The sequence below is a fragment of the Eucalyptus grandis genome, chromosome 3 (genome assembly GCF_016545825.1).
Source record: "Eucalyptus grandis isolate ANBG69807.140 chromosome 3, ASM1654582v1, whole genome shotgun sequence".
NCBI classification, from domain to species: Eukaryota; Viridiplantae; Streptophyta; class Magnoliopsida; order Myrtales; family Myrtaceae; genus Eucalyptus; species Eucalyptus grandis.
In genome coordinates, this window is record NC_052614.1 from 65035022 (window position 1) to 65050110 (window position 15089).

Below are 15089 nucleotides of genomic sequence, written 5' to 3' on the forward strand. Positions count from 1 at the left end.
CTTAATAGAATTCGAAATCAACACGACACGTTAGGATTGTAATATCAAACAAAGTGGATTGATTTGAACTGGATGTAACTTCGTTGATTCCGTCAAATAAATTATAAATTATGCGAGATATCATGTACTGACAATTTGAGTGAGCTATATCTATATGTACATCTATCATGCAATGGAATGATGTACTTCTCTCCAAGACTCTCTTTATAATACCATTTGAGTGAGCTCTTGGAACTGAGGTGAAAAAGGAGGGATTGGGTTAAGTTTTAGTACAATAGTTTCTCAAATGTGCTAATTATTTTTCTCATTATGTGATTATACATTGCCGCCTTTTTTATTTTAGGAATATGTAAAGTTATTATCAACCCAGATTAGCAGAGCAAATATTAAAAAAACTATTTGATTCTTGCTCCAGGAAATTGTTATTTTATATAGAGCTAATTTGAAGAAATTTGCCCAAAAAGTCCTAAAACATAGGACGGCTAATTCAATTCTAAAATTTTTAATTTTACTAATTTAGTCTTAAACATTTTAATTGTTCCAATTTAATTCTAAACATTTTAACGATATGTTAATATAATCATTTCGATCAATTTTGGTTAAAAACACTAATGTGACTATCGAATTAGTGTCAATCATCCTTCACATAGCTGGCGTGACGTGAATAATTTTTTATAATTTTTTCTTTCCTTCTTTCTCTAGTCGGCAAGGTCCATCTCATAGCCTTAGGCAAGGCTCACCCCTACCGAATCTGGCTAGGGTCTAGCCTCGCTAGTGGCAAGCAAGGTCGACTAGGCAACGAGGTCTAGCCTCACCCTACCACTAGCGAGGATTAACCTCATCAAATCCAGCGAGGGCCAAACTCACCCTGCCATTAGCAAGGCTCGACCCTCATCAACCATTACCGAGGCACCAACCAGAGGGAAAAGGAAAAAAAAAATGAAAGAAAAAGAAAATTTTTGAAAATATGTAAATTTTTCATGCCAGCGATAGTCGGCCAATATTGGCCGAAAGGATTAAATTAACAAATTGTTAAAAGGCTTATGGCTAAACTAGCAAATCATCAAAATGTTTAGGATTAAATTTGCATAATTGAAATGTGTAGGATTAAATTGCAAAATTAAAAAGTTTAAGATTAAATTGGCTACCATCAATAAGTTTAGGACACTTTGGATAACTTTCCCAATTAATTTGATTTGTGCTCCCAAGGCATTTGTTAATGAGACCAATTTCTTGTTTGAGGGTTATGCTTGTAATTTCGATATTAGAGCGGGTCCGTTTGGTTGTCCGTCCTAATAAATGATGGTAAGACTCAATTAGTGAGGACTAAGGACTCCTTCAAATTACTTACCTATATTTCACTTCTAAAGGCAACATAAGGACAAATAAGACCACTCTCATAAAGGGGAAAGAAGCGGATAAGGTTTCCCAGAAAAGAAATTTCAGCTCACTAAAAATTACATATTCAAATAATCCCTGAATTTTAGCCTAGTATGTAATATGATCCTTGAACTTTTAATTTATTTAATATGATCATTGAGCTGTAACTTAATGTGTAATGTGATCCTTGCACTTTTGATACATTCAATATGGTCACCAAGCTATATGAAAATATTCAATATTGTCCTTTTGTTGATTCAAGATTAGTGACAGTGTTGAACATTTTAATATAGTTCAGGAACTAAAAATATATACCAAAATTTTAGGGACCACATTGAAGATTGGGCTAAAGTTCGAGGACTATATTAAATAAATTAAAATTTTAGGTATCACATTACACATTAAATCAAAATTTAGTGACTATTTGTGCCAATTTTCCAATACATTATGACAGCAAAGGAAAGCCAATTAATGTTCTTGCCCATGTTAGTGGGTGCCAAGATTCGAATACTTAAAAAGACAAAGCATTTCATCTACCGATCTTCTTCGTCCCTGCAATCAACGAAGTCTCCTCATCTGCAAATCCATTATTCTCACCAAGCTCGAATCATACAGGATCCGATCTGCAGCACTTCAGGTTAAGTCCGATCGCTGTTCAGTTTAGGATATTGGACGCACAAATCTTCCTCTAATCAGTGCAATCTCTGCATCATCCCCGCCTCGGCCCTCGTGGTTAGCTGCCTTCAGGTTCCATTTCCGCTTTATTATAGTCCTAGAGAAGCAGCAGAGAAAGCTAATCATCAAGAGAAATCATTATCATGCAAATGTTAATTCCGACCTGGTAAGATCTAAGCTATCGGATGACCAATTATTATGCAATTGAAACCGTCCGTTATTTTCATCCATGATATCAAGGCAAAAGCTGCCTGACCATCTCTCTCTCTCTCTCTTCCAGGAATTTCGATCTCAGGCCCTGAGTCCTGGAGATAGCACAGAGAGAGCCATGGAGATTGCATTAGACAGAGCCAACGAAGCCAAACAGGTCACGCGCAAAAAGGGTGGACTCAAGGCCATTCCCTTCATCATAGGTCACTTCTTGATCACACGATTCTTCGTCATCTGCTCACAAGTCACAAGCAGAGTGCTCTTGTGTTGAACTTAGTCATTTTATAGTTCTCTGAGAATCTTGATAATCTAAGTCTTTAGTTTTGTTCGGTTTATGTGTTCCTGGAGATTGTTTTGATGATCTGACAATAGATAACACAAACTTAATCGTTGATGCAGCAAATGAGATATTGGAGAAAGTTGCTGCGGTCGGGCTACAGCCAAATATGATCCTGTATTTGATTAATAAGTATCAGTTCAATGCCGCTTCAGGTGCGAATGTCCTCTTCTTGTGGTCGGCCATATCAAGCTTCATGCCCGCTCTAGGCGCTTTTCTTTCCGACTCTTACTTGGGTCGGTTCCGCGTCATCGGGTTCGGATCAGTCATCAGCCTTCTTGTAAGCACCAATTCTGTGCGTTCCAAAGCAACGAACTCAGTTTTCACTATACTAGTGTGTGATCATGATGTTCTCCTTATGTTCTCAGTTAATTTGTTTTTATTTCATCAGGGCATGACCCTGTTGTGGTTGACAGCCCTTCTCCGAAATGCCAGGCCTCCGCCGTGCGACCCAAGGAGCAAACCGTGCGATTCCTCAACTTCCGCGCAGCTCCTGCTTCTGTTTTCTTCTTTCGCCCTTTTGTCAATCGGGGCGGGCGGAATCAGATCCTGCGCACTCGCGTTCGGAGCAGATCAGATTGACAATCCCAATAACCCCAAGAACAGGCGGATCTTGCAGACGTTCTTCAACTGGTACTACGCGTCGGTTGGGGTTTCGATCATGATCGCGGTGACTGTCATAGTCGGCATCCAGGATTCGCACGGTTGGGTGATCGGGTTTGGGGTCCCAGCAGGGCTAATGTTTATCTCAGTTGTGAGCTTCTTCTTGGGCTCTTCACTCTATGTCAAAGTGAAGGCAGACAAGAGCCTCTTCGCTGGCCTGGCTCAGACCGCAGTAGCTGCCTGGAAAAAGAGGCACTTGGAGTTGCCCAACGTGAGCCTTGGTGCAATCTATTACCATCACAAGGGCTCCAAAGTTACTGCACCAAGCGAGAAACTGAGGTAAGCGTTTACTCAGAATGTGCTTCTGGATAAGCAGCCGCTCAGCCAAGCATTTTTCTCTTCCTTGTGCATTGGAATCATCATGCAGTCATCTCTAGGGGCATTTTTAGACACGACCTGCTTGCTCAACATGGAGGCAACATATTGTTAAGTGTGGTCGTATCAAGTACGGGATTTTGATCCGTTTATGACACATTTACATGCTTAAATGGATTACAAACCTAGATATGTTCATATACATTTAAGCATCTCTTAACCCGTGGATATAAGAACTTCGAAATTTGAACATGTTTGGATATCTTTTCGTGTAACCCTTTCGATAATCATGTGCTTGGATTTCAAAGTTAAGGACAATACCGATATAAGCGTCCCGCTCCAGTTAAGTCTAAATTTGACATGACATGATGGCGGCACGGAGAATTGAATCAACAAAGTTTATCAGCTAGTGGATCTTTCATTCCTCTCTCCACAGGTTCCTAAACAAGGCTTGCCTCATAAACAACCCTGAGAAGGACCTGGACTCCGATGGATTGGCCATTGATCCGTGGAGACTCTGCACAATCAAGCAAGTCGAGGTGCTCAAAGCCCTGATCCGAGTCCTTCCCATATGGTCCACCGGCATCATGATCTCCGCGACCATAAGCCAGGGCGCATTCCCGGTCCTCCAGGCAAGCACCATGGACCGACGCTTCCTCTTCGGCATCACAATCCCGCCAGGTTCCTTCATCATCTTCGGCCTCCTGACCCTCATGATATGGGTCGGGATCTACGACAGGATCCTCGTCCCTCTAGTCTCGAGGCTGACCGACCGGCCCTGCGGGCTCACCTTCAAGGAAAGGATGGGGATCGGGCTCTTCATCTCCTGCGTGAGCATGTTCATGTCGGCTGCCGTGGAGCGCAGGCGGCGAGCTGAGGCGATCCGGGCAGGGTTCGCCGAGGACCCACATGGGGTCCTGAAGATGTCAGCGATGTGGCTTGTCCCGCAGCATTGCTTGGCCGGGCTGGCGGAGGCATTCAACGTGATCGGGCAACTCGAGTTCTACTACTCCAAGCTTCCCAAGAGCATGGGAAGCATCGCGGTGGCTCTTGTCGCCCTGGGAGTGGCGGTGGGCAACCTTGCGGCGAGCCTGATCCTGAGCGTATTGGACCGCCTGAGCAGGAGCGGCAGGGACGGGACATGGATCTCCACGAACGTGAACAAGGGTCACTACGACTACTACTACTGGATCCTGGCGGTCTTGAACGTGATCAATTTCTTCTACTACCTGGTATGCGCCTGGGCTTACGAGGGTGGCGAGGAGCGACAGGTTTGGGACGAGGATGAACCGGAGGATGATGCTTGATCTTCGCTGCCCGGTCGCTACATGATGCTGATGTTCCGGCTAAGTATGATGTACCGACTACGTACTTATCAATAAGATATGGAAAATTCAAGGAAATTCGATGAACAAATTTTTAGGAGGGCAAGAACAAATCAGGTAGCGTATCAGAACGTTTCTATTTCTCATGGTTTACGTTCTTTTGTTCTCTTGAAAAAAAAAAAAAAAAACTCAAACTCATTTGGTAACAAGAAGTTGTTTTTCTATTACTTTGGAAATAGAAAGTTAGCCGAGGAATAGATTTGAAATAGAAACGAAAAATAAAATAAAAAGTTGCTTCTTATTCCGGTAATAATTTCTAGAAATAAACTAATTTTCTTTTTATTTTTCTTTTATTTCTCTTTCTTGCCGCGGTCACCGTTAACCGCCTAGAGTCATCGCCCACCGCCGCCACCATCGCCGCCGCTGTCGGCCACCGCCACCGCCTCCGCTCCGCGTCGCCGCCATCGCTGCCCCGGTCGCCGACCGCCATTGCCGCCACCGGTCACCTGTCGTCGATCGGCAGACACCGTCATCACCGCCACCATCACTGCTACTGCCGGGTGTCGCCGCCACCCGCCGGTCGCCAGCGGTGGTGTAGTGGCGCGGCCGGCGATGACGATCACGTAACCAAGAATAAAAAATGAATAAATACAAAAAGAAATTGTTCCATTACCAAACGCATTTCTATTCTTTTTCTATTCCAAGAGTAGAAATTGTGTAGTTACTAAACGGGTTCTTTTACTTAGAAATTATTCTCCGAATAGAAATAGAAAAGAATTATTTCTGAAAAAAAAAAAAAAAACTCTTCCCCGAAACAGAAACGTTGTCATGCGCAGTCTCGACTTATTCGTCTGTCATCGTCGTCATCGTCATCCTACCTTTCTTGATTCGAAGCACTTTTGTGGTTCGCATATCTCAATTCAACTTGGGTTGAGGATTGAGAATGCTCGATCGAGCGGAACGTTTAAATTTTGTGTGGTGGATTGAGAACAAATGTCCGGTCTGTTAGACCTTTATGGTCTGGAAGCAGCCTATAGCGACTGGCGGAAGACCGCCCGGCTGGTGTCGAAATTCAAGGTGGGGTCGCCGATTGTTGTTTGCTTTGTGAAAGCAGATTGGTGTTATCTTCATAAAGGGGCTCTCTTTTTTCAATGGCCATAGAAACTTTCGATCTAGAGAATTATCTAATCAATTCTAAACTTATAATGCGGATATCAATTTAATTCTTAATTTTCTGATTTTTGCTAACTTATTAGTTTTAAAATATTTGCGTAAAATTTCAATATATTATTTCTAATCAACTATTGTCATAAATCCCTAATGTGACGGAAATCGCCAAGTTAGCAATTTTCAAAAAAAAAAAAAGGTTGGAAGGATTATATTGAAATATGGCACAAAAATTTAGAATTAAATTGATCAAATCAAAAAGTTTAGAACTAAATTGGTAATTGTATAATAATTTTAGAATTGATCAAATAATGTTGCTCCTAATTTCTTATCTTACTCATCACATCACTGAGCAATCACCAACTCAAAGGATTTAGAGTTAGTGGACATTTGCCTTTCTATCAGGTCCAAGACAAATTCCTTTTTCTTCCCTAGCGTATAGACCCGATTGGATTACCAAACACGAGTTGAACGGGTCGGTCGAACACTCGCCGGCCAATTTACGATACTAATTCTCCAATTGAGGAGGCCTAATATAACTGGGGGAAAATAGGGAAGTTTCATTCAAACGTACCCCAGTAAAGCTTATGAAGTAAAAGTAGAAATTAATGCTTTCCACCATTAATCAATTAGGGAAAATGACATGGACCGAATTTGGTCAAATTGTGCACCGTCGCCTTTGGAATTTTTAATCCATTTAATATGATATTTAAACAATTCATAAATATTCGATCCAACCCTTAAAATTTCAGTTATTCAATCTAATCCGTCAACTTATGTAAACAAAGTCAAATCAGTCTTTGAATACTATTCACGAGCTCACATAAACATACTACTAATTGGATTCTAGAATATCTTTTCATTCTAGTCCATTTCTCAAATAAATAAATAAATAAATAAGCTTTTTTTATTACCTTCTAACCTTCTCGATCCCATCTATAATTCCATCTATGTACGTCTCGTCTCAGCTTATAATTTCTATAATAATAGGTAGGGATCTCATTTTAAGTTACACTTATATCATATTGGCATTCGTTTTTATTTTAAGTCAATTGAATGCCGAATCATTTGATAATAATAACCCTCCAATTACGTCGGACTTTTAAATAATTAGAAAGTGGAAAAACAGGAAAGATGCATTCAAACCTACCAAATAAAGCCTCCGGAGATTAAAAAAGCAGCAGAAATTAACAACTTCCACCGCTAATTAATTCTCCCCCGTCTAAGAAACGCTGCCATTTAAAAAAAAAAAAAACCCAAAAAAAAAAAAATCGCAGCCGATACGACACGCTCCCTTCATCCGTTGAACAACGGTACAACGGACACGTGGCAGCCCGGCTCGCAGGGTCCACGCTCCACGGATCTGGTCCCCCCCGCACCAGATCTCCACCTCCTCCGGGGCGTGGGGCCCCGCGGACTCCAAACCCCCCTATCAAATCCGCCTCAATGCCGGCTACGAATCCGATGGACCCCTCTATAAATGCGGATGCAGACATCGCTCCGAATTTGCAGGCGCTCCGCTCTACCTTTTTAGGAACCTTCCGATTGCCTCGTCTTCAACGACCGGTCTCCCCCTCGTCGCCCCGCCGCACCGTCTGGCCATGGCCCCGATCGCCGTCGGCGACGCCATCCCCGACGGCACCCTCGCCTACTTCGACGAGCAGGACCAGCTCCAGCAGGTCTCCGTGCACTCCCTCGCCGCCGGCAAGAAGGCCGTCCTCTTCGCCGTCCCCGGCGCCTTCACCCCGACTTGCAGGTGAGGGCCGCCGACTGCTTTTTTCTTTCTCGCCGTTCCCTCGTCCTGCGTCGCCGCCGGTTTGCCGTCGCGCGCGGGAGGGGAGGGAGAGCGGGGGTGAATCGCAGCGTGAATCGTTGGGAATTCTTTGCCTAAATTGACGGTTTCATTTCTGTTTTCTAGAATGTTCTGTATTTCTTGAGTAGTGTGGAAGTGGTGTTCGATGCGATTAGCTTCGTACGGTCGTCGCGAGGCTGTTAGATGTTTGTTTGGACCGAAACGAGTCATGATTCGTAAGCACCTGAATTCGTTTGGAAAATAGTGCATTATGCTACGGCCTGCTCGATTAAAGATGAGGTTTTTGGAGTGAATAACGCTGGAATCGTAACTAGCGATTGTAGCTTCGATTTTGCGGTATAACCGTTGTTTGTATCGTTCGATTTGCAGTCTGAAGCACGTGCCGGGCTTCATTGAGAACGCCGAGCTGCTGAAATCCAAGGGTGTGGATGAGATTCTGTGTCTCAGCGGTATATTCTTTATCTTTTTCCGTCTCTGTGCGATTTCTTTCGTTCCTTTTTTTTTTCAGAGTTTGTGGACGATCGTTCCTCTTTATTTGTCGTCTAATATTGGCGTTTCTTGCTATATCCGCCGATGCTTTGTTTTAAAGGTTAGACCTAATGTTTCTGTCCTTACTATTGAGTAATGTAGTGTAGTGCATCTGCTCGTTAGTGACGAGGTAAAGAAGCTATCTTCAGTGAGTCGCCAAATATAATGGTTTCAGCAAGCATCAAGAATCTTAAACTTATAATAACGGGGATTGGGGACTGTACTGGTTTTCTGGAGATTACAAGGAAATGCAAAAGGGACTCCAGTTTTGACTTTGAGCAGTTCTTTTGAGGCATTAGTCAGTAGTTGACCATTTCTTGTAGCATTGCTTTCGTCACCCAATTGCTTGCCCAATTATTAGTTGGGAGTATTCACGAGTTGACTTTGAGCTGTTGTTACGAGGCATCAGTCAGTAGATAAATATATCATGTGTGATATTTTTCCTTGTTGCCGCTCTTCAAAATCCACTTGCCGCTCTATCCATTAAATAGTTACAAACTGTTCTGGATAGCTTGCCTTCAGGCTTGGTAGTGTAGTTGGTGTAAGTCTAATTCCATCTAAAATTGTGCCTTGTGGTCAAGAGAGATCCGATCATCTTGGCCTGGAATCTTCTTGGGAATCTTTAAATGGATGTGATTGGACACTCTCTCCCTCTCTGGGTGGGCCATGTGGTTTTACTTTTCAATCAAACTATTATGCTTATTAACCAAATGCTGGATTGCTAATGACACAGTGAGTTCAAGATCCTGCTTGGGAAACAACTACAGAAAGCTAGTCCAAAAAGAACTCGGATTCTGGGTCCTAGGACACACTTGAAAGAGCTTGAATTGAAACTTTGCATCGTCATTAGTGAAAATATGGCTTTGCTTAACTCTCTCGTATCTTTACTTCTCTTGACTTTACTGCTGACCTTCCACCCCATACTGAGGATATGTGGCTGTGTGAATTCCATATTTGATTCCAGAGTTGAGCTCCTAGATGTTGTATGGAGTCTATTAAAGAGTTTGCACCATCCTTTAGTTAATAAAACGTGTTAGCTTTAGAACAGATGGCAGTTTGTCTGTCTGTCTCAGTTAATTCAGTCCTAACATGTGTTTTTTGTTTTTTTCCCCTGAATATCGTGATGCTCATTTTGGTCCTATTTTTCAGTGAATGACCCATTTGTGATGAAGGCGTGGGCAAAGACTTACCCTGAGAACAAGCATGTAAAGTTCTTGGCAGATGGTTCGGCGAAATACACCCATGCTCTTGGCCTCGAGCTTGACCTAAGTGAGAAGGGGCTTGGGACTCGCTCCAGGAGATTTGCTCTCTTGGTCGAGGATCTCAAGGTGAAGGCAGCCAACATCGAATCCGGGGGAGAGTTCACCGTCTCCAGCGCTGATGAAATCCTTAAAGCTCTCTGAGTTTTTTGCATCTCTCAACAGCAGCATGGTTTTGGAGTCTTTGAACTCTGTGTTTGTTGTCATACCGCTGTTAGCCTTATGTTAAACCCGCAGTATAGCGGGTCTATATATCTTGACTCTCATGTTGTATGGTTATATGGACGTAATGGAATAATGATTCGGTTCTCGTCCTCGTCTTATAAGTCGTCTTTCTCACTTCTGGATTGTTTTTCAGTTGGGAAGTTTTTATACATGAGCAAGGGCCAACGTGCACGACATCGGTTGAGGAGATTGTAGAATTTCAATAGTGCATATAAACGTCAATGATATTAAAGGAGGTCTCAAGTAGAAGTGTTTTAAATTGAGAGGGTGTAAGCTAAAAGAATTTAGTACAAGGGTGAGATCTTCTCAATTTAGGGTGGCAAAATGAACCCTTTCTAGAATTGTTAAATCGGCCCGGCTACTCTTTCTCTAGGACTCATATTTGTCTTGAACTTTGTATTTTGTATTTTCCCCTTTTCGATTCTTCCTCTTCTTTTCCTCGTTTTCTTCTTTTTTTGTTCCTTTATATTTCCCTTTTCGAAATATTCCGCTTGTCAACCTTGTTTTCTTCTTCCTCACAACGGCTCTACAACACTCGCCGGTTATCTTCGCACTCAACTTGCTCTTCTCTTTCATCCCTCCTTAAACAAATGAAAATTTCTAATTTGTCTCCTCAATTCGAGGCCATGTATCTTGAGGACCTTCGATTTGCTTGAGAGAGAGCCAAGTGGGGAGGCCACCTGCAGATTGACGAGTAAAGAAAACTGGACCGCAACAGCATCGCAATGATTGGGGTAATTTGAGGTGAAAAGTCATGAAATGATGAAATGTTTTGACTTAGATGTCATTACATCTCTTTAAATCATTACCTTTTCTAAATATCAATGAGGTGGTTTTGATGTTTTGTGAATCCGACTAATCTCATTTAGTATGGCAGTCTCTTTGTCCGACACGATCGCCGCACATTAAATTACAGAGATACAAACAATCTGTGCTCTTGAAAAAAGTACTAAGAGATTACGCAAAATATGATGGATTCGTCTTCAGGTCTTTGGCAAAAGCGGTGAAGATGCTTGCCATGGAGCGACCCCCTTTGGGCTTTTTTTCCTAGGTCGAACCCTTTGGGCTCTTGACCTGGTTCGGTTCATACAGATACTAGGTGAATTTACCAACTACGGGAATGGGCACAAGAGCCGTTTGAGAGAGGGACCCGCTCACCCCTTTTTGAAAAAGAAGATTTCCTGTTGGATTTGAAATTCACGGAGAGGGACAAAGAAAGCGCCAGTGACAGCACTCCCTCTCTCTCTCTCGCTCAACATGGTTGCATTGTTTGTCAATGCATTTTATTGAAACTACAAGACGAACATCTCGATTGTCTCATTCCTCATCAAATAGTTAAAACCAGCAGGACAATCGGTAGCAGTGTAGCCTGGCTGTTTTCTCCTACCTCCTCTTCAACCTCTTCTCTTCTCTCTTTCTCCTCCTTCAAAGTGTCCATCAGTTTCAACTGTGACTGGAGAGCTTCTCGCATAGTTCCACTGGGGTTTTCTTGTGGGGAAGAAAGATGAGCGCCTCCAAGTTCATCAAGTGCGTCACTGTTGGAGATGGAGCTGTGGGCAAGACTTGCATGCTCATTTGCTACACCAGCAACAAGTTCCCTACTGTAAGTCCCTTCTTTCAGTTCTTTAAGAGGAAAAAGAAGAGATTTTGGAAGGACTTTGCATATGGGTTTTTGGTGTTTTCCAATGTTCAAAGGAACTTTCAGTTGATTTTCCTTTCTTTTCTTTTTTCTTTTCCTCAGCTCTAGGTTTTTTTGATTGAGCTATTGACAATGTAGTGCGAAGAAGAGGCAAAAAGAAAGAACCTATTAAGTGCAGATTGCAGAGGGGGATTTATACTTTGAATAGATTTTATTGAGTTTCTTTCTTGTTTCTTTTGGTGACAGGATTACATACCCACAGTGTTTGATAACTTCAGTGCAAATGTGGCTGTGGATGGGAACATAGTCAACTTGGGATTGTGGGATACTGCAGGTGCTCAAGAGTTTATGTTTCTTCTCTTTTTATTCATTTGGAATCTTCTTAGAGTATTGCTCAAAGTGGGTTTAACCCTATTGAGTTTTCTTTCTTCCAGGCCAGGAAGATTATAGCAGGTTGAGGCCGTTGAGCTACAGAGGAGCAGATGTCTTCGTGTTGGCTTTTTCACTAATTAGTAGAGCAAGCTATGAAAATGTTCTAAAGAAGGTAGCAATCCCTACGCTTATGCCTTTACACTACTTTCTTTTCTTTTCCTTTCTCACTTTTTCTATTTAAAAGATTGTCTAGAGCATATTGCTTTCTAGGTGATGCTTTACAAAAGTAAAGGCTCTTTAAAGCCCCAACTAGAGGCAATATATATTTTTCTCTCCATGATTAGCACATTTCATGGATTTAATCAGTTTTGAGCCTGACCATCTACTTTATTGTGTACTTATAAGTTTGCTTGCTTTTTACATTCTTACAGTGGATGCCTGAATTAAGAAGATTTGCACCAAATGTTCCTGTTATTCTTGTTGGAACAAAACTTGGTAGGCCTCACCTGAAAATCATGTACTCCGCAATTTCCAGCAGAAAAAAAAAAAAAAAAAAAACCACCGATATTCACTTGCTCATGATTCTTGCAATCCGAAACAAGCTAAATGCTCTTTCCCATTTTCCATCAGATCTTCGTGATGACAGAGGATACGTAGCTGATAACATGGGATATAATTTTATTACAACTGCTCAGGTGAAAAGCTATGACATTTACATTAAACAATGTACAATTTTTCTTCATGTACAAAGCTCATGAGGCTTTTGATGAACAGGGTGAAGAGCTCAGGAAGCAAATTGGTGCTGCAGCTTATATTGAGTGCAGCTCTAAGACTCAACAGGTCATTGTTATTGGAAATAATTGAAACATCTGTCACTTGGAGGATAATATGCTCTCCTGTCTGATGGTTCATTGTACTGCTTCTAGCTAACAACAATTACTGTTCAAATGTGCAGAATGTCAAAGCCATCTTTGACACAGCAATCAAGGTGGTGCTTCAGCCTCCTCAGAGTAAGGAAGTGACAAGAACTAAAAGCCGCAGGAGGTCAGGCTCTGTGATTGGGTACGCACTTTACTATTCTTTTCTTTCTTCAATCTGTGAGCTATCATCTTGCGGTGAGAAGTTTTCTGTTCCCAAGCATTGTATTGCTATATTTTAATTGGAGAAGCACACTTTATCATCTAGATCCGACAATTCACAGTACTTAGCGAAACCAGTTTAGTGCTTTGGACATGCAAAATTTTGTATTTCTTTTTCTTCTAAGTTTTGTTAGGACTGATTGAAAGAGTCACATAAAAGTGCCTTGACTGCTAATTTAGTTCATAGTCAAGATGTGTGCTTTAGTATAGTTGATGAACAAAGACAACCGTTGTCATCTATGGATCATGAATGGAGACATGTTATTTCTGCCAGACTACACAGTGACAGAGGATTTCGGCATTGAGGTGGAAAGAGTCAGATCAGACACCTCTTGGGTTTCTTCAGTTATATTCCAGTTTGAGTCAAACAAATCTCAAGACCATTGTTATGTTGCAGAATACAGTGCTATTCGCATGATGTTAAGACGACAATGCAAGCTGCCTCTTCTGATATTGACTGCTCTTAATCTTCTCCTTTGGCATTGATGGAACACGTTTTAAGCTTTTATAACTCAACAAGTCATTCTGTTTCTGTTTATCTTGTCATTTTACATGATTACACATTCATCCAATTCAACTTTGCTCATTCAATGCCTACATAAAGAGCAGATGGTGAATATTTCTATTGAGCACTCGTGTTCTTTTGCTGCAGGAGCATTATGTGTGGAGGCTGTGTAGTTTAATGCATTCCTTATAGGAGATCGACATCCTACAAATGCTTTTTGGGGCTGCCGAGGAGTTACTGATTCCTAGAGGTTCAACCTCTGCATGTTTAAGTATATGCACCGCCTGTGTTTCTCTATATCCTTAGCGTCGACCTCAGCTCAAAGTGCCAATCTAATGTACCTCGTGTTTCAACTGCTGTTCCTAATGTAATCTCCATCAGCAATGTGTCAAAAATGCATTCTGAAATTCTGACTGTCGATAACATTCAAACTCTGGCATCTTGGTTCTTTCTATTTTATCAATGTGAACATATATTTTGCGCTTCCCATGCTGTTTGTTCTCTGGGTTTACCATGTACTGTAACTAGAGGCCCTTGAATCTGATGCTGTAGCTAGTGTTTAACGACATTTGCGGAAGGATTGAGTAGGTCCAATCATGTTAGAAGCTAATTAAGCATTACCGGTGGGATCCTTGCGCCATCACTTGCAGTTCTTTCCCTGAAATGCTGCAAGCCGCAATTCCATGATACTGTTTGAGAAGAGGAAGAAGCAGCTTCATTCTGCACTCCGGCGAATCCGCAGTCATACATCGATGGCCTATAGATATTGCAATCTCAACTAGACATTATTAGCCCATCCAAAATTACAGAACGTCAGTGTGTACTGATACGTTTGAAAATACTCCTGTAAGATGCAATTTCAATACAAATTTTGAATAACGTCCAAAATTTTTATTTTCAAGATAAAAATATGTTGGGTAGGATTTTTATTATATATATATATATATATTTTTTTTTTCTTCTCTTCTTTTTCTCATTCTTTATAGCAGGTCGCTGACCACTATCGTGGTGGGCGATTGGCTGGGAGAGGTCCAGCGAGTTTGTCGGAGGCTCGCTTGGGCTTCAACCTCACCAGATCTGGGCGAGGCTAAGCCTCATCGGTGGCTAGTTGATGCTTGCCTAGCCATCGGTAAGGCTCGACTTTGCCCAATCACAGCGAGGCTTCGAGCCTCATTGTGGCTTGGCGTTACCGGTCAAAGCCGAGGTCAGCAACCAGCCAAAAGGAAGAAGAAAAAGGGGAAGAGAAAAGAGAAAAATAGGAGGAAAAGAAAAAAAATTAGAAATTGATATTATGAATGGTTTTGGGAATAAAAAATGGATTCTTGTTCTGAAAACAAAAATTTTATGAAATGGATTTTTATCTTTTTTCATTTCGAGAAAAAAAAAATGGCTGCTCCGGGAATGGTTATCAAAGATGGCATAATTGGGAGGTTTGGAAAACATGGGCAAGCCAGCAGACTCATGAGCAGATTTAAGGATTCATTAGTCAAAAAAAAACAATGCAGTGACTGCCATTGGTCGGTGACACAAGAACCGT

At 41.7% G+C, this 15089-nt stretch overlaps 3 protein-coding genes across 3 annotated transcripts; all 3 read left to right on the plus strand.

The window, feature by feature from the left end:
- Positions 1 to 2383: 2383 nt before the first annotated feature.
- LOC104440338 (protein NRT1/ PTR FAMILY 1.2) lies at positions 2384 to 4887 on the plus strand. The gene is made up of 4 exons (XM_010053282.2): positions 2384 to 2468; positions 2665 to 2882; positions 2994 to 3544; positions 4017 to 4887. Exons 1-4 carry the CDS (start codon positions 2384 to 2386, stop codon positions 4885 to 4887), a joined length of 1725 nt encoding a protein of 574 aa, XP_010051584.2.
- A 2679-nt stretch (positions 4888 to 7566) lies between these two features.
- Positions 7567 to 9995, plus strand: LOC104438262 (peroxiredoxin-2). The gene is made up of 3 exons (XM_010051362.3): positions 7567 to 7828; positions 8255 to 8334; positions 9563 to 9995. The coding sequence occupies exons 1-3, from the start codon at positions 7674 to 7676 to the stop codon at positions 9814 to 9816; spliced, it is 489 nt and encodes a 162-aa protein (XP_010049664.2). The 5' UTR covers positions 7567 to 7673; the 3' UTR covers positions 9817 to 9995.
- A 1124-nt stretch (positions 9996 to 11119) lies between these two features.
- Positions 11120 to 14063, plus strand: LOC104438263 (rac-like GTP-binding protein ARAC7). Its single transcript, XM_010051364.3, has 8 exons — positions 11120 to 11500; positions 11783 to 11870; positions 11971 to 12080; positions 12340 to 12403; positions 12539 to 12603; positions 12683 to 12748; positions 12864 to 12970; positions 13700 to 14063. Exons 1-8 carry the CDS (start codon positions 11402 to 11404, stop codon positions 13728 to 13730), a joined length of 630 nt encoding a protein of 209 aa, XP_010049666.2. The 5' UTR covers positions 11120 to 11401; the 3' UTR covers positions 13731 to 14063.
- Positions 14064 to 15089: the final 1026 nt, after the last annotated feature.